Source organism: Podarcis filfolensis, assembly GCF_964270895.1.
Source record: "Podarcis filfolensis genome assembly, chromosome: 2".
NCBI lineage: Eukaryota > Metazoa > Chordata > Lepidosauria > Squamata > Lacertidae > Podarcis > Podarcis filfolensis.
This window is the reverse complement of record NC_139605.1, coordinates 76,516,967-76,540,627: the sequence shown is the minus strand read 5'-3', so window position 1 is coordinate 76,540,627 and position 23,661 is coordinate 76,516,967. Positions and strand designations below refer to the sequence as shown.

The following is a 23,661-nucleotide window of genomic DNA, read 5'->3' as shown; positions in this document are numbered from 1 at the left end:
AAGGCGCAAGCTATTCAGCAAAGTGATCTTTAACAAGATGCAGTCAGCAATACAGTGGAAAGAAAGATCTACCTGTTTACTTTTTAGTAGCAATTTATCTTCCATTTGTTTAATTCCAGTCTCCATTGTATTCTGAAGTCTGCAGAGCCTCATGATTTGGCAAGGAAATTAAACTCTGTCCTGTTCCAACCTGACTAGGCTCCATCCCTGCCAGAGCAAAATGCAGCTAGTAAGCACAGTTGCTGCGAGTAGTTAAAGGAGCCCCGATGCTCTGCTCACTTGTGCACAGAGCATCGGGGCTATCACAGCTGGGGAGGGGGAGCCTTTCTCTCCCCAGGTGAGCGGCGCAAAGCAGCCCCGAGGCTCCGGCCACTCGTGCACAAGCAGGGAAAGCACCAGGGCTGTCTCAGGTGCAGAAAGGGAACCTTCCCAATCCCCAATTGAGCTGTGCAAACAAGCTGCACTGTCCCAGCCCGCGAGTGCCTGGGTGAAACCACCTCAGCTCTCAAGATGAGAGCTGGGACAGTTTCACACAATGCCTCGCAGGCAGAGGCTAATGCATCTCGTTTTTTCAACATCACTGTATATCACCAAACTGCAATGTTTGGCTGGCGATGCACCGTGATGTTGAAAAGCTGATATTGCCCAGCCCTAATCCTCAACGGGATTTCAGCAGGATATCCCGGAATAACAGAAGCCTATTCCAGCTTCTGATTGGATCCCTGGGATGTCCCATTTTTGGTCCGGCGCTCTGGCACAAATCAGCTACCTTATTCCAGAGCGTCTGACCAAAAGACGCTCATTTTTTGGGTATCATGCTCTTGTGAGACCAAGAATCAAGCATCTTTGGGTTTCATTTTCTCTCGCACGCGAGAGAACTAAGGTCAGTGGGATGTTGCAGGGTAAGAGAGATTATGCAACATGACAAGAAGTCCACATTTATTTTTACCTTCACACTAATAAAAAAATAATCACATCACAATCACTAAGATGAACTATTCTATATAAATACAAATTTAATAATTTCACCTACATTCCATTTATACTTGAAACCACATTCAGGAAAGTAAGCTCTTTATCTTTCATTGATATCCATTTATTAAAGTAAACTGTTTCAGGTTATTGTCTGGCAAGGCTTGTCATTATGTTACTTTTTAGAACAAAAAATATTGAAAAAACTTTCATAGCTGGTGCAAAGACTATAGATACATCTTCATTGGTTTGCATACACAAGTATTTGGGATGTAAGGCAGCTCTTAAGATGTGCTTAATGTGCAATATAAATAAAAATAAATAGTCAAGGTTCCTAGATATGGATGTTTCAGGCACAGGTTCAGAAGATTGGCCTCATGCATTACCTAGTTTCTTTCTCCTTTCCTCCAGGGCCAGGTTTCCTCTAACCATAGCTTGCTGTGATGTTTGAATTGTAATTAGAGTGAACTTGGAAGAGGGACTTGACATGAAAAGAGAAGAATGGAGCACGGATGTCTGGATGATCAGCACATGATGTCTGAACAGAGTCAAAACAGAAGCTGGTCACAAGGCAGACCACAAAGCTTTTCAACTAAAAATAGTGAGAAGTGGCTCTGTGCTGCATTAGCAGACACTATTCCTACGAAAGAGGAAGTGGTTCTAGTCAAGAACTACAAAACAAAAACAATTGCTTTTAAAAGTCTCCAACAACTATCTTGTTCTCTTATTGCCAGACTTCAGGACTTGTACGGACATGGCTTCTTCCCCAGGGTTCAGCTACTAGGAAAGAGCTGCAAATGGGCAAGCCATTTACAAGGGTATTCTTACCAAATTTGTTGGAGACTGTGGGCTAAAAAAGGCCTCTAAGCTCCATAAGAAGAGACCACCGCATGTGAGCACAGCAAGGGAAGAAGAAATGTTAAATCTGCCACATCATTTGGCTCTAATATAAGATGTTTCTTATAATTTAGTAACAGAATAACATAGGTTGACCAATTCCCATCCACTTGCATATATAATAAACTTGTAGTTTTCTCTAATAAAACTTTCAGTCACCTGCCAACTCAGAATCCGCGTTGTTCACACAGTGATTTTGCACTCGCTTCACAGACAAGTATTAGGCAATTAACTACCTGCTGGCCTAAAGGCTAGTTCACAAGGTCAAACACCAAAGGTTGTGAACACACTCTTATCCTTAAAGCACATGTGAAGCCCATTTTCCTCCTCAAATAATTCTGGCCATTGTTGTTTACCTCTCATCGAATTACAATTCTCAGCAATCCTTAACAAACTACAATGCCAGAAATATTGGGGAGGGGGGAGAATGTGCTTTAAAAGATGCAATATGTACACAACTATGACATGATTGCCATATTGAGACTGGGTTTCATATTTTAACAGTATGAAACTTTTAAAATGGAATGCTTCATTTTTATTCTTCTATCTTTGGTACAGTTTTGTTTTTCCCTGTAGAAAGGTGACCAACAAATTCAATACAGTGGTACCTTGGTTCTCAAACTTAATCCGTTCTGGGAGTCCATTCGACTCCTGAAACCGTTCGCGAACCAAGGCACTGCTTCTGATTGGTTGCAGGAGCTTCCTGCACTCAAGTGGAAGCCCCTTCGGATGTTTGGCTTCTGAAAGAGATTCGCAAACCGGAACACTTACTTTCAGGTTTGCGACGTTTGGGAGCCAAGCCTTTCAGGTACCAAGGTACCACTGTATAAGTCATGATCCATCACCCCATCACCCACCTAAGTTTGCAAAAAGGACTGTGGAGGAAGTAAGGCAGGGAGGAAAGAGGACAAAGGAATTAATATTGCAAGGCAGAGGACTCACTGTTCAACTCACATCTACAAAGGATGTATCACAATTATATTTATGAGACACCTCATAAATTCTCAAGACATTGTACTAAAGAAAAGAGAATAAAAATTACAATAAAACCATGCTGTAAAATAAACTTGAGATGCAACCAGCCATCAGAATTCAAGACTATAGACATACCACAGAACAAAAACAGCCATTTAATGTTGCCATTTGAACCACCAACTGTACTACAAGACCTTAAAGCCAGGTATTGGAACAGAGAAGTCTTGACCTAGTACCAAATCAGTAACAACATAGCGGCAGGCAGGCTTTCCTGCGGAAAAAAATCCCTATCTAGGGGCCCACCACGGAAAGGCTCTCTTTTGTGGCTCACTACTGAGCATCTGATTAAGAGGGCCATAGGAAATGCCCTCTGTAAATGGCACAGCGCCATCCTAATACATTGCTTCTTGAAGTCTGTTGTAATAATTCTTGGACATTGATCTGCAGAATTTTACAGCAGCCAGTTCAGGATTTGATTCTCATATGTGGTACAACAGCAGTTGAGACCTGGGAAAGAAGCAGCAGTCAAACAGCTAACTGGCTTTCTCAGTTAAGAATACCACCAAAAATACTTTAGAAATTCTTCCTTCAAGTGTCTCATGCTGCAGCTACGGTACTAATGAATACATGATTTCAGTAATTAGCATTTTTCATTAAGCTCCTTTTTCCTGAAGAACTTTAGCATGCAGATTAAGCAGGACTTATAAACCACTGCCACCCAGCAGTCTTTCCATTTTATTTCTTCAGAAATCTCTTTTAATGTAGCTCCAGTTTTCTGGCATTTGTTTGCAAGTATATTTTAAAAAGGGATTTTATCACCACTTCCCCTGATTGTGCCAAGAGACATCTTTCCCAAGTGGGCCCCTTTGTACTAAATTCCTTCAACATAGTGGAGAGTCTGCTTATTTATTCAATTTCATGTATGCACATATGAGAAGAGAAAAGGTTAGTCTCCATACTCAGAATCAGGCTGACATTTACTTTCTAAGCAAAGCTGAAGAAAGGGAGGACATGGGCTAGACTCCACCTGCTGTCAAGTGGCCGATTTGTAACTATAATACTGTTTTACGCCACCCCAGTCACTGAGTGGTGTGAGATTCCAGGGGTTCCAGGCACTTCCCCAGGGGTTGTTTTTCTCCTTGAAATGAGAGACAGCGGAGACTGTGATGTCTTTATGATATTTGGTTTATGTACACATATATATAACCTGAGCCTATGATGGACAGGCTCACAGCATTAACACCCCAAGATAGTCTTGCTTCTCCCATAGCCCCAGCCTTGGATTCTAGCACATATTTGGCATCGTTCTGTGTCCCAGCTGTCCAGCCTTCAGCCTTACTTCTAGCTTCTAGTTCACATAAGTCAACTCCCAACTCAGGCCTTTTGTATTTCTATCTACCCGCCCATTTGTTGTCTGGCACAGAGCCGCTTCCTTTGTTACCTTAATGGGCTATACTTGGAGGCGAGTTACCACACCAGGAAGGTAGCCTGGCTATTCCAGAACTTGAATCTGGTCTGGATCCAGGAATTAGAAGGGGGTTCAGGCATACAGCCTACCCCTCTAAACTCATAGCAATACATGTGGCAATAGGCCTCTGTAGAAGATATTAGGAGATTAGCTTTAATGAGCTCAGCTGATCCTGCGAATAAAAGATACCAAATGCTTAATAGGAATATCCTGCACTCCACTTTAGTTATTGCTAAAAGACACAACACTCATTTATTACCCCCCACCCCCACCTCTTCTAGCAGTGGGAAGACTGATCAGTGTTAGAACAGGAGGCAAGCAACTTAATTGACAAGTTACATAGCCTTCAGGTTGGTACAGAATAAATTGGAGAGACCAATGCAGCTCTTAAATATAATGAATTACACACCCCTCTTACGTCACATCCAGGCAGCATGGGGTTAAGGACTGAGAGGACCCTGATCAAAATGCCCTCTGGTGGGTCCCCACAGACCCCCTTCACAAGTGGCATTAGCATTCTAAGGATAACTCAAAGCCAAAAAAAAGGCTACAGTTATGTTTAATTATTCAGTAAAAGGGAATGAGTTATGTCAGCAAGACTCAAACACTGTTAGTCTTACCTTTTGGGCAAGCAAATCAAAAGGGAAAGGGAGACCCTACACAACACGAAACACAGTTCTGTAAAGTCGAATTTTGTATCACCTCAGGAAACTGTCCCCCATGTAGGTCTGGGAAGGTGCATCTGGCCCTTTGTTTACATTCTCATCACGTTCATGGCTGCTTCTCATGACCCTCCCTCCCTGGAAGTGGCAGAGAAGCATCCCCTTACTGCTAATAAGGTCAGGGCCCCTCGAGGAGGCCAACTGCTTGTACAGGAATGAGCTGCTCTTCAGAGGACCTGGCTCAGTTTGGCAGCATGGAGAAAGAGAGCGAGAGGAAATAGATCCTCGAGTCTGAAGTGAGTTTTTGCTGACTGGAAAGCCACACACACACACACACACAGAGCTTCTCAGAGCACTGCAGCAAGCAAAGCTGCAACAAGTTTTGCAAAAGAGCAATACAAGCAGGACCGAATTCCACACTACCAAGGAAGGTAACCTACTTCGCTAGGTTCCCACTGCACCTTCTCTCAACATACACAGACACACAGTTTGAAGTACACGGTTCGTTGCCTCAAGTCCCTGTTGCCTCAATAAGGATTTTGTGCCCTTCCGAACTATTCACAGCTCTCCAAATATCCTGGCTGTTCATGCTGCAAGGGTGGAGGGGGAAAAAACAGAAGCAAGCTTTCAAAAAGTGCTCAGGCCAGCTCAAATCTGTTCCCTTGCCTACCACATGAATTGTGCTACTCCTGCAGAGAGTTGGACCCAGTCACAGCCAAGCAGAAGCACAACTTGATGAGTTAAGGAGGCACTCATGCAGCAAGGGCCAAGACACTGAATAGAAGGACACAGTCCACAATTTGTAGTTCAGGAGGACTAGCCAGCCAACAGAAATTTACATCCTGCTGAGTATACACTGCAGGGAGGCTGGGAGAGGATGAAAGGTGGCAGATTCCTTCCATTCTTCTCAGTTCCTTCTGCTGAATGAACAGAGCTGGTGTCAGCAGCACAAGCAACTCAAATCGTTGCTGGAGGCAACAGGTTTTTCATGGATGCCAATGAAGCAGCATGAGATCTGAGACATGCACCCAATAATCCATTGCAACTTGCCAGTCAGGCCAGGGCACAACCCTCACCTTGTGCACAGCCATGCAAATGCCAAGAATTACCTCCACGACATTTCAAGGGATCCTGGGTTGTGTATCTTGGATTGCCATTGTATAGTCACTTGGGTTAGGGAACTGTTCTTGGCCAGTCTTGAACTAACACTACCCAGCACAGCCTTAAATTAAGTCCTCATCTTGATCAAGTGATAGTATTTGGAGGGAATGGGTGTGCAAGAACAAAGTGCATGAACAAACAAATTTGTATTTCATATCAGAAACTATACGCTACAGCTATACTATTTTATTACAGTTTAAGCACTTGGTTGTGTCATTTTAAATTAGCTAGAAATGCATAATATTTATAATTTTATATGTTATCTTTATTAAACCAATGTCTATCAATCTAATTAAGCTATTTGAAAATAAGTATTCTTCTGTACTTTAACTGACCATATAATATTGCCTTATCATTATTTTCCTCTTTGTAATCTACCTTAAAAAACTCAGAAATAAATAAATAAATTTATGGGGGGTGAACTTATGGGAGTACAGAGATATTTGGATGACACTGGAATTGGGGCAAATTGTAGCCACCGTGTGTCAGCTCGGCAGTAGTGCATTCACGCTCACGCTCTCTCACACACATACAAGTTAAGGGAGATCCTTCCTTAGAAGGAATGGAATTATCATCAGACAGAACTGAAGGAAAGCAGATTCAAAAGAAAAAATAGCATCAACAGTAGTGAATGTGGGAGAGCGAAAGGATTTACGTTAAAGGGCCCCCAAGGTATCCTAGTCAATATCAAGCTATTCCTGTGTTTGAAAGGTGTTTTAGCTTGATATCTCCAGCAGCGGGGAACATGTTTTACTGTGGGGCACAAAGAACAAAAGCACACACATATTGTTCAGATCATGGGCGCAGCCAGGGTTTTTGTTGGGGGGAGGAGGCCTTTTGTTAGCAGGGGCAGAACCTCAGTTTGCTATGTATTTTTATTTTAAAAAATTATTGGGGGGGCAGTTACCCCTCCTTGCCCCCCCCTTGGCTACGGACATGGTTCAGATCCTCCCAGTTCTTTAGTGGATCGCCAGTATAGTGCTAGATCAATTAGAGCAGTGAAGCTACAAAACAAAAAACAAATATTCTGCTTTTTACAGTACCACTTGATCCAGAGAGGTGTTGATCTGGCCTGAGGGCTCTGTGGGCCCCTTGGACAGGTAGATGAAGTCACCCTCCTGTCAATTATCCAACATCACATGACACCAGGTGATTGAAAATACAAGCCATGGCTGCAGAGAAAGGCTCAGGAGCATGCTCCAGCTTTTTCCTTTGTAGCTGCAGCTGGAATTCCCTTTCAAACCTTCCTATGACTGGTAGGCTTATCACTTAGAATATGTGCATTTTGCCATTTAATCATCATATGCTCAATATCCATTCCTAGATAACCCTGCGTGGTTCAGAGGGGATAATCCTTGTGTGAAAAATAGTATTTCCTAGACTTCACATGGAAGAGTGTTTGACTTGCCACAAGAGACCATTTGCCTTGCAATGATTAGCAAGAATAGCGCCATTGGATTGCCAAAAAAGATGGCGCGCTCTCTGTTTCATGTGCTGCAATAGGAAAACTGAGGTAAGGAACCTGTGATTTCAGATGCATGATCATTCATTAATTTTAATTATGAAATGGAGATTCCTTCTCTGAATTTTGCCTTCCCTTGTACTAGAAAGCTATTTGTTTTGCAGTTTCTATCATGGCAACTGATTGCATTTATAACCCATAAATCCCTTAGCAGATATGCTACAAATCTTAGGGCTGGTTTAACTCATATTGTTGTGCCAACGTCTCTGGGGGCCAAAACAGCAACTGTTTCAACAGTTAGAGATAAAATATCCACATTCCAAAATACAGAACAGACCTAAAACTAGAGATAGGGAGAAACATCTACAACAAAGGGGCAGGGGTGACCACAGCTCAGTAGCAGAACATTTGCTTTGCAAGCAGAAGGTCTTGAGTTCATCTCCATTTAAAACGAACAGGTGCAGGTGAGGAGCAAGATCTTGCCCAAGACACTGGAGAGCTGCTGCCAGCGAGTGCTGGGCTAGATCATGTATGGCTTGACGTAAAGCAGCTTCCTGTGTTCCTATTTGTTCCTATGGAGCAAATCAGAGGGTAAACATCAAGGTCTAATGCCACCAAGTTCTTTCCATGAAACTGCCTGGATTACATACGCTAAGTTGTTGTTGTTGTTTAGTCTTTTAGTCGTGTCCGACTTTTTGTGACCCCATGGGCCAGAGCACGCCAGGTACTCCTGTCTTCCACTGCCTCCCACTCGGAATATACACTAGTTTCAAAACAGTCAATGATTACTAGAATGGAAATACCAGTTTCCACACATCACACGGTGTATGTCAAATATATATATATGGGCAGAAAGAGTGGCCAGGAGGCATGGATTAGCAAATTCACAATAGAATTTGCAGCTCTGTTGGCTTCTGAAGGCCAGAGTGGAAGGGGGCCACTTGTTCCACCCCCAATTTTTTTGCTGTTGCAGCTCCAGGCTGGGACAGTAATAGGATCCAAACTGGCTCCCTCTCAGATGGATAATGAGGCTGTGGTTCTGGTGAATCCATGGCTGCCTCTGCTCCGTCCTCACCCCAGTAACATCCTGTTTCAGGATCTAAGCAAGCTACTGTCAGCAGGAACACTGCTGCTGGTAGGAGCTTCTCCACTTTATGTTCTTTCAGCAGCTGCAGCAGGGACCTCCACAGTGACAAAGCCTCCTACTGGTGGAGCCCGACAGAGGGACACATCTCCTAAACCTAACCCTAATCCAGCAGCACTGAGCATGGGGGAAAGGATCACACTGCAAGTCATTCTATTTTGCAGCATGCACAGTTTGAACTTGCCAGTTAGGCATGCAATATGAGGAAAATGTAACCTTGCTCAGCTATCTTGGTTTCCTGAATCTAAGAGAAAGCATTTCTAATATAGAGTTGCATCAAGCCATTTCAAGCATGAGAACAAGAACTGATTGTTCACTTAATTTTTAGCACATTTCCTGTTGTCTTGCAGATCTGTCCAAGAATTCTCAGTCTGCAGAAGAGATAACAAAACAAACTCTTTTCTGGGTCAATAATAACGTTGTCTCCGCTTAATGATCCTGGGGACTGGGGTGGGATTAATTTGATATATCTAAAGAAAATAAGAATACACATGTACACATGGATTGATAACAGTGCCAAGATACCATGGCCTGTCTCAATATTATACTGAGTCCAAGGCACTTGACACGTTTTACTGTCATCAGGCAGTAAAAAGAGCAAGCATTGGCCAGTATCAAGAACAGTTTTATAGATGCCACTTTGAGGGCTACTACTGAAGCAGGAAGTAAAAATAAAGGCTATAATCCAGCACAAAATCGTATAGCTGAAGTCAATGGTATTTAAAGTAAGCATACTATTTCAAAAATACAATATGGCATTCCTTTTTTGTAAACCTACAAACCCATGTTATCAATGACTCAAGAAATGGAAATTAACACCCAAAACCTCATGGCTGTGGCACAATAGCCACAGCCTCCCTCCTTTGGTTTCAAGCACCAAGAACTCGTATAGCCTAAGTGAATATAAGCAGCAGCTCTTATAGACTGATGGGGCCCCAAACCACATACACTGTACCAGGCCCAGGAAATCCTGTTGGCATCCTTGTTCAGACAGCTCTTTCCCACCATTTCAAATTTAACATGACAAGGCAGTACAGTGGTACCTCGGGTTAAGAACTTAATTCGTTCCGGAGGTCCATTCTTAACCTGAAACAGTTCTTAACCTGAGGCGTGCTTTCGCTAATGGGGCCTCCTGCTGCTGCTGCACTGCTGGCACGTGATTTCCGTTCTTATCCTGGGGCAAAGTTCTTAACCTGGAGCAACCACTTCCTGGTTAGCAGATTTTGTAACCCGAAGCGTCTGTAACACGAGGTACCACTGTACTGTGTATTGATCCAAAAGCCACAGTTACATAACACAACAAGGTACTGCGGTGGAAAAGGAACGTGAGAAATTGGGATAGAAGTGCTAGCATTATACTCAGGAAAACTATTGCAGTAAGCTCCACGTCTGAATGCAGCCTTATTGTGATTTAGCAGCATTGACAAACCACTAAAATTCCTGCACCTATGGCAAAGGAGACACATTTGGTCTTGCATCTATCTGAGCATTTGAGACAGATTTCCAGGAGCCGTTCATGCTAACCAATAACTAAATCTAGTATCTGTCTTTTTCTACTATAAAACTTCAGAAATCTAACAGAGGCAAAGTCAGACAACATATGGTTTTCATTTAACTCCCTCCTTCCTGCCTCCCACATCTCAGGATCAGAACACCCCACCCACTGGGAATAAGATCGGCCCCTGTTGTTTTATCATCAGGAAATGCTTAGAGTTGAGAGTTATTGAATGAGGAAAAAAATCCCCACCACCCAGGGTTACTGTGTTTTAGAGAGTATTTTATACTGATTACATATTTTTATACTATGTAACTGCCAGAAATTACCAACTTTGAACATTTCCTAGCCCAACTCTGGGTTCTTCACCACCCTTCTCTCCCATTCTTTAGTTTCACCTTCTTCTCCTACTATATCTGTAAAGTACCAGATGAATTAATGAGGCCAATGCAGGCAGAAAGCTACCTAAGAATTAGCTCAAGGAAAACCAGGTGTTAAAGAAACATTAAGCCTTAACAGAAGCATTGCAGTGAGGTGCTACAAGTTAATTAAGTTGATTGTCAGAATTTCCAGTGTGGTCTACCAAGTGTGGGACACTCTCAGATCAAATAGCATAGACATCAATGGTTGAGAATTTTTGTGTTTGTTAAAATTATTCAGCATTCCATGCCTTGGAGAAGCACAATTAACACCACACACCAACAACCCACCCTCCCTCCCTTTAGACTTACATCTATTCTCTCTTCAAATCGCACCATTCAAAAATTCACTCAAAGCAACTTCTAAACATTTTTGGGTGACTTCACCAAAATATCAGACAAAGGAGCCTCCCCCCTTTTCTGTTTTCTTTCCTCAGCTGCAGTACCTGATTTTTAACAAGTTCCACCTGTGTGATAGAATGCCTCTCCATTTAGCAAACCACATAGCTGCCATTCAGGTGTGGAAATCTCAGCATTATGTTAAATGTTAAATACATTTACTCAGAATAAGCTAATTATTGGTAGTATTGCACATGCGTTCCCATCCTAGATATTGTAATCACACAACAACCAAAACATTAATTAGTTTCTTTCCCAAAGCATTTTCCCTAGAATATGACTCACTTTGGTGGATTAACAAATCTTCATCTCAGTTGTTTCCACTGGTGTAATCCAGTTTTGAAACAGCAGAGATCCATTCTGCTCTGTCCCATTCTGTTCCACTTTTCCTCTACCACCAGCAGCAGAGAGAGATGATAACTCGGAATGCAGATCGTGAAAAGAGGCAGTACAGAGAGTACTCACCTTCTACTTCTAAGATGTAATAGTATGGAAGGTCTTCATCTCACAGCTTCTTAGGAAAGAAGCCCAAAGCAAATTGAGAAAATGGCTCTGGAAGCCAATTCAAACAGAGACAATATTCCAAGAGATCTGGGTGATTAGTTGTGTAACCTAATTAAACAGGTGGTGTTTAAAATGGCAGTCTCTGGGGGTATTTAGAAATGTGTTTCTTAAAGAGCTCCCAGAGGTTAAGGCTGCCTGAAACTACCGTAACTAAGATGCTCTACCTGTCTCTTTAAATAGCTCAGATAAGCACCACCTTCTAACCTGCTGCTCATCCTTCTGTCCTGTACAACAGAACAAGCAGAAGTCAAGCACTGCGCTGGGCAATAGATATTGGTCATAATATAGAAATGGATGCATGGGAACGTTTATGGTACATGGATATAAAATTTACAGCATGCTATAGTTTAAGAGAAAACTTTATGAAAATGTTATATAGATGGTACCTAACACCTAGTAGATTGGCAAAAATATACAAATCCAAATTGAATATGTACTGGAAATGTAAAGAGAAAGAAGGTATTTTTTCATATGTGGTGGTCTTGTAATAAGGTTAAAGCTTAATGAGAAATGATATAGAATGAATTGAAAAAGATGTTTAAGATAATATTTATTTTTAAAAAACCCAGAAGCTTTTCTTTTGGGAATCATGGGATCAGAACTACCTAAACATTATAGAAATGCATTTATATATGAAACCACAGCTGCAATAATGTTATTTGCCCAAAAATAGAAGGAAGAAGAGGTCCTGACGAAAGAAGAATGGATACAGAAGTTAATGGACTATGCAGAAATGGCAAAACTTATCGGGAGAATGAGAAATCAAGATAACAATTTTTAAACGAAGGAATGGAAATGGTTTATTATTTACAAACAAACTGTAAACAGATTAAGACATTGGCAGGAATCAGGATTAATGTAAAAACCTGCAGTTTCAAAATATATATCGATATGTACGGGAACATATAAAAGAGTATGTTGAGATAATTTGGAATATGCAGGAAGGTGAAAAGAAATGTAAAGAATCACAGAAAGAAGGGGAAGGGAGTTGGAGTTTGAAATGTTAAAACTATGATTGAATAATTGTAATACACATAAATGAAAATTATAAATAAACAAAAAAGAAATCAAGCACTGCATTCACACGACAGTTTATTCCATTTTCACATTTCCCTGTTAATTTCTACATTAGGTTTGAGCTTTCACACAATGTAAAAGCCACTTCCAGAACTATATGGGAATATAGCACAAGTTTAGCACTCATTTCCATATTATCTGCAAATAGATTATTAATGGAAGCAAAGAACACAGAAATGAGCACTAAACTTGCAGTGTATTCCACTGTTGTTCCAGTAATGGCTTTTACATCACGTGAAAGAGGAACATAACAGTTAGGGTCTTTATGAGCTTTTAAAGTAGCAGGCACAATCTCAACTTTAGCCGCTAGCAACCCTATTGGTGAAGAGAGAGGTGTTTCAGATAAAATTCTGAATCCGATTTATATGCTAATTTTCACTGCACCCCTGATATTAACGTAATTGTTAGGTGGGGATTGAAAGCATATTCTCCAGAACATTACAAAGAATACCACTTAGAGCTCAGCTGAATGCATGATTGCTCAGAAGTAAGCCCTGCTTATTTCAGGATTGCACGGGCTTTCAGCCTTAACTGTCCTTCTTAAGTGATTGTGCGTGTAAAAAATGCATCTTTAAAAAATGCATTAGTTGCTTCAGATAACCTAAATACCAAGGTGTACATCAAGTATGGGCTATCCAAATGCGTATTCTATACATTGGATCAGCTTATGGCTAGAAGGAAAAAGGCATCCACAAACGTTTAAGTCCACTGATACTAATATCAATGCTCATAACACTATAAAGCACAAAGGGCAGGTTCCTGTCCTGAGGAATGTTACAGTCGAAGAACCAAACTGGAAGAGATGCTAAGCACATCATCATTTGAAACTATACTTAAAAACACTAAAGTAAAAGGTAAAGGTACCCGTATGGGCCAGTCGTGTCCGACTCTAGGGTTGTGCATTCATCTCACTTAAGAGGCCAGGAGCCAGCGCTGTCCGCAGACACTTCCGGGTCATGTGGCCAGCGTGACGAAGTTGCTCTGGCGAGCCAGCACCAGCGCCGCACACGGAAACGCCGTTTACCTTCCCGCTATAAAGCGGTACCTATTTATGTACTTGCACTTAGGGGTGCTTTCGAACTGCTAGGTGGGCAGGAGCTGGGACCGAAAGACGGGAGCTTACCCCGCCGCGGGGCTTTGAAACGCCGACCATACGATCGGCAAGTCCTAGGCACTGAGGTTTTACCCACAGCGCCACCCACGTCCCTTTTAAAAAACACTAACTGCATGTAATTTTTTACAGCATGCAAGGAGGAGAGCTTTCACAATTCCTTTCCTGGTCCTGATCTCAACAAAAAACACCCTTATTAGCTTGATGGAGAAAAGCTCCCCGGCCCCTGCAGGGGAGATTTTTGTTATAATTGCATAACAAACTTGTCTTGCTGCTTATGGATGTGATCCAGGTAAAGGTAACCCTATTAGTATTCTTAATTAAAAGTCAATAGGACCTTCTATTGGGGGAAGGGCTACAAGTCAGGGATAGAATATCTGCTTTCCGTGCAGAAAGACCTCAGGTTCAGTCTCCAGGTAGGACTGGGAAAAGTCTCTGGTCTGAAACCCTGGAGAGCTGCTGCTAGCCAGTGTAGACAATACTAAACTTGATGGGCCAATGGTCTGATTCTGCTTCCTATGTTCCAACATACTTACTCCTTTCCCATTTAAACCAGTGGGATGGAAAACTGCATCACTTTGGATCAATTCTATTGTCATGGGACATGGAGGAATGCTGAGACTGATATTACCTAGAGACTTTCTGGATGCTTTCTTGGCTTCTGTACACCGTGAAAAACTTCAATAAAATTATTATGATTATAGTAGAAATATTTTTTTTATATTTAATGAAGTGTCCTATACATTCTGACCATTCTCTAGGCACTCTGCACACATGCTGAAATTAATCAATGAAATTAAAACGTGAAATGTTTTCAGTAATGGGGAAACCCAGGCAATCCATTTCAACTTTAATACTAGGCATTGTGAGAGTAAACCCCACTGAATTCAACGGGACTTACTTCTGAGTACATAGACTTGCACTCTTAACAATTTATTTGGCAGGAAGAGAGGCAAATGGAGGAAGAAAAGTTAATTAAAACACACTGTTACATTTGAAATGGTATCCTTTAAATAAACAAGTAAGACTTTTCTGAGTTTGGTGAGGAGATTTAACAGAAATGCTGGGGTTTTCTTTTCCATGGGAAGCCTCTCTCAAATCCAGGAAGTTTTGACTGTAGAACAAACTGATCCCCCAGTTTTCACAGCCAACATTTTAAGTACAAGATAACACTTTCAAATGAAAGTAAAATCTAACATGTTGCCGTGGTTACAGGAAGTTTCCTACATCAGTGCTGTGATAAGGGTGTGTGTGTGTGTGTGTGTTGCACAACAAATGTTGATTTCTTGAATAAGACATCTCATACATTTGGCTTTAGTTCACCCTTGGCACTATTCCAGAATGAACGGAGAGAAGACATAGATTTTCCGCAAGCTACAGTTCCAAGACCTTTTGCTCTTCAGCTGGAGCTCTTGGCAGCACTACTGCTAGCTCAGCTTCAAAAGGGGAAAAATGACTTACCGTATTTTTCGCTCGATAACACGCACCTGACCATAACACGCACATAGTTTTTAGAGGAGGAAAACAAGAAAAAAAAATTCTGAATGAAACAGTGGATGTATCATTTTTGTGCTTCATGCTGCGGCCACAGACATGTGATTTGACGGTGAGTTTGGGGTAGCCCAATGCAAAGATCCTGAGGATCCATGTGGATCCATGCTTTGTAACCACGTTTTTGCACCATTGCAGCCCCAGGCAACAGTGGGTGCGTGATTTTTTTGGTGCAGGCTGTAGCCATGGACATGCTATGTGATCTGATGGTGAATTTGGGGTGACTCAATGCAAAGATCCTGAGGATCCATGTGGATCCGTGATTGGAACCACGTTTTAAGTAGGGAGGGAAGGAAAAACATAGAAGCGACAAGGAGAGGGGTGTGCAGAGAAGCAGCTGGCTAAGAATGCAGGAGAGGGGTTTTACCGGAGGGAGGAAAGGAAGGCAAAAGTCCCCCCCCCACAAGCCAGCCAGCTCTCTCTCTCTCCCCCCCCCCCAACCTGCATGTTGCCTTCGAGTCCCAGACGCACGGAGAGGAGCTTTCCACTCTGCTTGCCTGGAGGGGAGGGGTTTTCTCTGCTCTTTGTTCCGTCTGAGCAAACACAGTAAGGAAACAGAAGCGGGTGGGCAGTAAGACCCTGAGGCAGAATGCAGGAAAGCAGCAGCTTCCTCTTTCCTCCCTTCTCCGGACGATTTGATATTTGCCTGATTTTTGCCTTCACTCGCGCTTGTCAGCTCCAGGGACCACACATTCGCTCTATAACACGCACAGACATTTCCCCTTACTTTTTAGGAGAAAAAATCTGCGTGTAATAGAGGGAAAAATACGGTATCTGCAGCAGTTTTGGGGAAGACCACAAGGGCCAAATGCAAAGGACATGTGGCCTCTGTAGGGAACCTTATTCTGAGGCCCTAAACCTCTAACCCACAACTATCCTTTCTCATTCTATGGGCATAGCTGGGGAGAAATTAATCCTCTCTCACCCCCCGCCACACCCAAAGTGCCTCAGTTCTGTAATTATTGCTTTCATATGCAAGTAACAATAGAGGTACAAAGTCCATCTCTGCAAACAAGAGAGCAGGTCCCAAATAATTACAGGAGAGCTCCACAGTTTTACTGTGGCTTTCTGATACAGAGCACTTTATATAATAATAATTCCATAACTCATCAACCTTTATTACGGTCCAGAGACCCAACAAATCATTACAAAGCAGTACACAATTCATACAGCCTACCTCCAAGTTAAACAAGCATTTTGTTTAGAATATAGGGATCATTTGTTCTTGCAACCACCGATAAAAACTTTGCCACTGCTAATGTTCTAGCATTTGTCCGGTCTTCCAGCAGGAACCTGACATAGTGAGCCTCTGATTTTCCCGGGAAAGGTACCAGCAAGGGTAGTATCAGTTCAGCCCTGGCTTGCTCATATTTTGCACAATGCAACAAAATATGTTTTAAATTCCATAACTAAGATGAGACTTAGAAGCTATGCTGCTATTACTTATGAGGTATCATTCATTTTTATTTATAAGATTTATAAATAAATACACCCACACCATACATTTAAAGCACATGGCTTGCACCGAAGAAGCTGGGAATTGGAGTTATGTGTGCTAAGAATTGCAGCTCTCTTGGGGTTAAGCTACAGCTCCCAGGATTCTTTAACTGTTGAAGTGGTCTACATGTGCTTTAAATGTATGGTGTGGAGGTGTCTAGCTCACCTTTTAGCACACACAGCAATTTAGGTGGCTCACAATAAAATAAGGGATTCCATTAAAGAAAGGTGGTATTCAACGAATGCATCCCATCCATGCAAGGATTTACAATTGTGCAACTGAAGACTCCCTTCATGAACCACACATTCTCCCCAGATCTATTCTGCAGGGTTGGGGGAACCCCTAGAATAGATTTAGGGGGTGCATGGAGAAAATTCTGTTGCATAAGTTTAAATCCTTGCGCTGACAAGGAAGTGTTATTTGGATACTGCCCAAGACAAGGCCATAAAACAACTGATTTAAAATAAAATGAATTTAGAGGTGATAGAAAGCAACCCAACAATGCAGAAAGTAATCAGTCGACTCAGATGAAATGGCTGCCTAAACAAAAAGGTATTAGAAAGCTATAAAAATATTCTGGGGGATGGAAGTCAGCAACCTAGGTGCTAACCTGAAGAGCAGCCTCTTTTGTATCAAATGCACCTCAGATAAAGGCAGGGCATTGGGGAGGATCTCTATTTCAGAAATCAGGCAGGCTGATATCATGGGGCAGGGACAGTCTTTTGCCTACCAATCTGCAGAAACACAGTCCAAAAAAAGATCCCCAAGATTATTTAGCAGTAAAATGCACTTCCAAGTGCCTTTCTCCAACAACAGCGTTCCTTAGTTTTTGTGTTTGCGCAATTGGGATTAACCAGGAATTCCCTTCTAGATTTTAAATATTCAGTAAGAGGAGATGAACAGATGGGTTTACAAGCAATGGCCCTCTTTGCTACAACTGTTCCAGAAAGGAATGAGGAGGAGTCTTGGGTGAAGGGAGTTAAACGCAGATAGGAATCTGATTTGGTTACTGAACGGCTAAGAATGAGGTTGAAGATTAAATACAGTTAGTCATTTCTGTATCATCTAACATTAAAACTGTTATTGTGTACACTGTCCAAGCAGGAACAAATTGAAAAATGTAGTATGTGACACTACCCATGTGCCAAACGAGACTTTCCAAATATTCTGTATTGTTTAACTAATTTTTCACACTTCTTTTGGCAGCATGGCATTGTTTGAATTGGCAAGATACGTAGTTGTGATTAGTGCTTGTTCCCAGAATGCAAAAGTGTGTGCCTCTGGCTCTTACTGTGAATCTTTGCTCCCACCCTCTGAGACCCAAACTGATCTCTCTGTGGATGATCAGCTATCCAAGTAGCTGGCAACAACAACTCCAGTGAGGAATTAGAATGTGAAGCAGTAGGCAGAAGAAGCAGGTGAATTTACTGGAGATAACTTTTAGAGAAAGAAACTCCCTGTATCAGCCAGCCTATGATTTGAGAGCTGCTGGAAAGGTCTTGCTAGTAGTGCCATCTGTAAGCAAAGCTCAAGAAGCAGTAACTTGACAGTGGGCCTTCTCAGCTGGGGCACACCACTCCCCTTGGTATACAGCAGGCTGAAACCCTGCTTTGTTTCAAATGTGTATTATTCAACAGGCCTTTGATAGTCAATATGCTAGGACCACAGAATGTAGATAACTGAATTTATTTTCATATTTGATAGTTTTGTATTTATTGTTGTAACCCACTCTTGAAGCCTAGGGGCAAAAGGCATACAAATAACAGTAACAACAGCATTAGCCAGAGATTTATGTCAAGGTTTATACAGTACGCTGACATAAATCCAATATTCTTATGGTACTCATGCACCCTGCTTTTCCAAGGAAAGGAAGATAACTTAAACCATGTACACAGCTCCTGTAGTGCAAATTTCATTAACCAGGATGCATCTGATACAACTTGTTTAAGTAGTTGTTTGCATGCCCCTTCTACATGGGTGAGAATAAGACATGGATACTTACAAGAGGAAAAATGATTGCATGTGCTTTCGCTGGAGGATCAGAAAACAGTGATCTCTGTACTCCCTCTACTGGCTTGCTTAGTTCATGTCTTCCCACGTGTTTTCTCAGTTTTATTTTTTAATCCTGCTGTCCCACCTTCTGTGATGAAACTCCAAGCAGCGTGCATAAAATCTTTTTTTTTTTGGGGGGGGGAGTCTTTCTCTGTGCACCCTCTGCCGGCTTGCTTAGCTCATGATTTCACACAATTGCTTTAATTTGTATACAGTGGTACCTTGGTTTACGAACTTAATCTTAAACCAAGGCCTTCTTAACCCAAGGCGTGCTTTCCCATAGCAGTGGGGAACTCAATTAACAAACGGAACACACTCAACAGGAAGCGGAACATGTTCTGCTTCCAAGGCAAAGTTCACAAACCGAAACACCTACTTCCGGGTTTGCAGTATCCTTAATCCAAATTGTTCACAAACTAAGCTGTTCTTTAACCAAGGTACCACTGTATTATAAACGACTTCCAACTTTTTTGAGAGATACATATAAATGCTTTCAATAATTAACACCACAAGCCTGACTATGTCTACTCTGAAGTAAACCCCACTGAATTCAGAGGGGCTTACTCCCAGGTAAATCGGGTTAGGATTGCTGCCTAAATCCGTTAAGAAAACATTAGAACAATTCACTATTCTAATAAGGAAATGTGACCATTACTGGCATAGAAATCAGCCCCTCATGACTGCTCCTGACTGGATATCTCTGGCCAAGATGGACATGACTCTAAAATGCCTGGGATTGTATAGGCCACAAAGATAAACGAGGAGGGAATTGAGGCAAGAAAGTAAACAAAGCGCTGATAGAAATTCCCCCTGTACTGACCCTGCTTTAATGGTGGCATCCAAGTTGTCACAGATGGAAACAATTTTACATGCAAGTTGCCTTATAATAAATGACATGATAGCATGCAAATAACCCAGTACCTGAATGGAAGGCTGCTCCTGACTTACCTGATCGCAGCTGAGGAAACGGCCTGCCCATGTTTCTTCCCTGTCTCCCTCCACTCCATTTTAGAACATACGGGGGTCTGAGCCTCTTAAACAGCATTACTTTAATTCCTATTTATTTCAATGGGTTTTGTTGTTGTTGTTTTAACTGGAAGGCAGGCCGTTATGCCGCTTTTGAAATGGGAGCCACACTGGGCTCCCACCTGTGCAGGCCGCATTTACCCAAAATGCAATGCTTCAGCCTATAGATCTATGAACTCTATAAATTTGGTAGAAGTAAAGGCTAAATTTCATAGATCTATAGGCAGCGTGGATAAATTAAGATTATTTTAAAAATATGTCATAATTATCTGGCCACTGCTAAAATGCTGTCCAGAGGGCTGGGAGGGAGTGGTAGTAGTGGTCATGCTGCTATAGAGACAGCAGATGAAAAAAAAAATCCTCTGTGGTTTTGGCCATGGGGTGGTAGTATCAACAGCAGTGTGCCAATGGCCCCCAGAAGTCTGGTGCCAGCCCCGTATGAATGAAGCAAAGCAATCTCTACACTGTATGGAATTAATGCTGTGGCTCAAACCTATTGTTAATTCTTCTGAGCTTGTGTATCAATTAAAACAACATTCTGAAGGTCATGCTTCTGTCTTGTTGTCTTATGCTTAACTATGAACAAATTACAAGCAGAGCTAATGGTAAATTAAGCTTTATTCTTGATGAGGTCCAGAAGACTTGACTGCATAGAGAAGAAAACCAGCTTCTCCAGCCAGGCCACACCTCAGCTCTCCAAGAGCTGGACTCCTGGGTCATATAGCTTTTTATTTTAAAGGGACCACATGACAGATATTTAATGGATAGCATATACATTACAGACTCTTTGTCCTCCTACTTTATTACATTTCTCACCATTCTTCCCAGGAGCTCAGGGCAGCTTATTGGTTCCTTTATTTTATGATCTCACACATTAAATAATAGACCATGAGATGAAGCTGGATGTCTACCCACCCACGTCCTCAAAACATAATACTTTGTGCATCCCTAGAACTGTGCTCCGAAGGATTGGGAAACTTTCTGTAGAAGACTGGAGGGGGCGGGGCACACACAGGATGTAGGGGAAGGAAAGAAGTACTAGCAGAAGTCGGCTTGCACCAGTTTGGATTTCACCCTGTTAACATGCTAGTTATGGTACACAGATCTTGTACATCTGAGTGCACAGTCACCAAGACACAGAAAATTTGCATATTAAATGAATGAATAAAAAAAATAAAAGCAGGCATTACTTGTAGAAGCTGGCATTACTGAGCAGTGAGTCTGTATAGTTTGTACCGTAATTTCCAGGAGGAAGGAGAGCTGAGACACCTTTTTGAATAACATGAAAGTGAACTGGGACAAAGAAAATAGTATAGTGTGATAACACTTGTTTCAAAATTTAGGATTAAAACAGAACAAGACAGTAGAGTGGTTTGAAACCAAATGCCATGAAGAACATTTAAACTGATCACGCAGAAAAGTCCTCTGTGATAATGAGGCAAATTAGGACCCTTTACGGTAGCATTTAAGAGGAAAGAGCTGCCTGAGGAAGCAGTTCATTTTTTTAAAGTGAAAGATGATTTTTTAATTTTTTATTATATAAATTCCTTTTGGCTTAGGTCCCATAGTTTCACTGTAAAATAACACATACATTATGTGGTGTATTGCCTCTTAGATTCTAATGCAGGCTGAAATTAGCTTTCATAGGATGATGTACACCTAAGCTGCACAGTATTTCTTACAATGAAGTAATCCCTTTGGTGGGGACTTTATGAAATTTTAACAATGCAATTCTTTCATATCTACTCAGAAGCAAGGGCCATTAAACTTGGTGGGCTTATTTCCAAGTAAGTGTGCAAACTGGAGTGCAGCCTAATTGTCATTAAAACTGTATTGTGAAACCACTGTTCAACTGTATTTCAGTTGCAGGTTATGCATTTGCTTACAAGGTGTATTTCTGTGCTGGCTAATCATCTTTCTCTAAGTACCTTCCTTGTCTTCTCTGGATAGCTACAATGTCAGGTTGAGAATGGCAGACAGCCCCTAGTAAGAGCTGGGTTGCTACTCTGGGCTGAAGATGATCTGAAAAGGGCTGTGGGCATCTGCATTTCTCACATATTTTTGCTGTACAAAGCTGATTTTGCAGGATCAAGAGGGCAAAAGTGTTGACCTAATCAGTCACAACACTGCGTAACTAATCAGATTTGACCATGTGATGTCACAAAGATCAAACAAAGCAATTCAAAATGAGGGCAATACAAAGCAGGAACTCTGTATCACCATTCTGAATTGACTTAATTCCCCCACCATGACATCACAGCATGACTGAATCTGATTGGCTTAATAAAGCCATGGCACCCTCCTACTGACTACTTTTAACATCATGCTGAAACAGTGACTGAAAGCATACAGGTAGTTCATTTGCAGATAACAATGGCTTTAAACAGCTACTAAATAAATAGATAGATAGATGATAGATAGATAGATAGATTGATTTAACGATCTTGCAGGATGGGGGAAAACATTTGTACCCCACAATAATGCCACCTCATCTGCACAGCCATCAAAACAGATAGGAGGAGTGATGGTGGCAGAGCTCCCTGCCATGCGAAGCTTGGGCAAGCCAAGACTATTAGAATTAAATTTCAGTTGAAGGCTTATAGGCTCTAGTTCTTAAAGAGGGATGGTTGAATTGCATCATAAAGTTAAAGATGGTGATACCTATGATGTAAATGCAAAGAAATCTGAATATATGTCTTTTAAAATTGGCTCCCTGCAAAGCTTTCCAGATTTCTCCTGGTATTATTTAAAACTAGCACTGTTTCACAGTGACTTCATCTACGTCTGGATTGCCTTACTATAATTCTTTTTCAGCACCATGAACCTCTTTGAAAAAATGCTGACTGCATGGAACATTATGCATATATTTTGACTTTTATTTTTTTAAGTTTTTATTTCCTAGAAATCCGTAAACTAATCCTCATATTCAAGCTGAGTAACACCAAGCCAAGATAAGTATCCAAAATAAAAGGCATTTGTTAATCAAAATATGAATGAGCAAGCAGTTTCACCTCAGATTGTAGTCCAACCCTCAATGGAACTTAGTTCTGAGTAAATTTACATATGAATGCACTGCATGGAAAGCCTTGTAGCCAGCCTAATATCTGAAAAGCAATTGACATCAATAGGATGCCATCATATGTCAGAATGGAAAATATTCCCAAGGTGCAGTAATAAGACCCTAAAAACATTAGACCACCAGTTAGATTTGCAGCAGTGCTGTGTTGTTCTGGAATGTAAAGTTGTTAGGTCTGATCATGTGTTCTGCTTCTCTCCAGTGGGCAAACAGGAATTTACTGTTCCTGATCTGTCAGTTGTCCTGATCACTCGCATACCCACCCTTTTTGGTGTCAATCAATCCAGTCTTGAATCACTGGATATTCCAGAAAAATGCTTCATTCATAATGTGCAAAGAACTTGGTTGAGTCATGAGTGGACACTGGGTTTTGAAGGACCAAAATAAAACTTTAACGAATAAAGGCACTGAGGGAAACTGAACCTTTTCCGCTCATGGCATTCCTTTACCCCAGGTACTTTTCTACCAGCATAGCTAATTTCTGCTGTTCTTGGGGGATGTGTGTGTGTGTGTGTACGCACACTAGAGCACTTGACCACAGGGATGTTGGGGGGCGGGAGGGAACAGAGTAGGGTTCACCTTCCCATGCACCACTTTTGGTATTGGAGTAGCAAAGTGGTGGGTAGGGATGCAAATGTATGTGAACATAGCA

General features: G+C 41.6%; 1 protein-coding gene across 1 annotated transcript in view; it reads right to left on the bottom strand.

The window, feature by feature from the left end:
- LOC310754720 (rho GTPase-activating protein 7-like) overlaps positions 1–20,075 on the bottom strand; it is an 89,566-nt gene extending 69,491 nt beyond the window's left edge. The window contains exon 1 of the mRNA XM_083596844.1: positions 19,856–20,075. Coding sequence (XP_083452970.1) covers positions 19,856–19,952 — 97 coding nt within the window. The 5' untranslated portion in view covers positions 19,953–20,075. The remainder of the gene's footprint in view (positions 1–19,855) is intronic.
- Between the last annotated feature and the right edge of the window lie 3,586 nt (positions 20,076–23,661).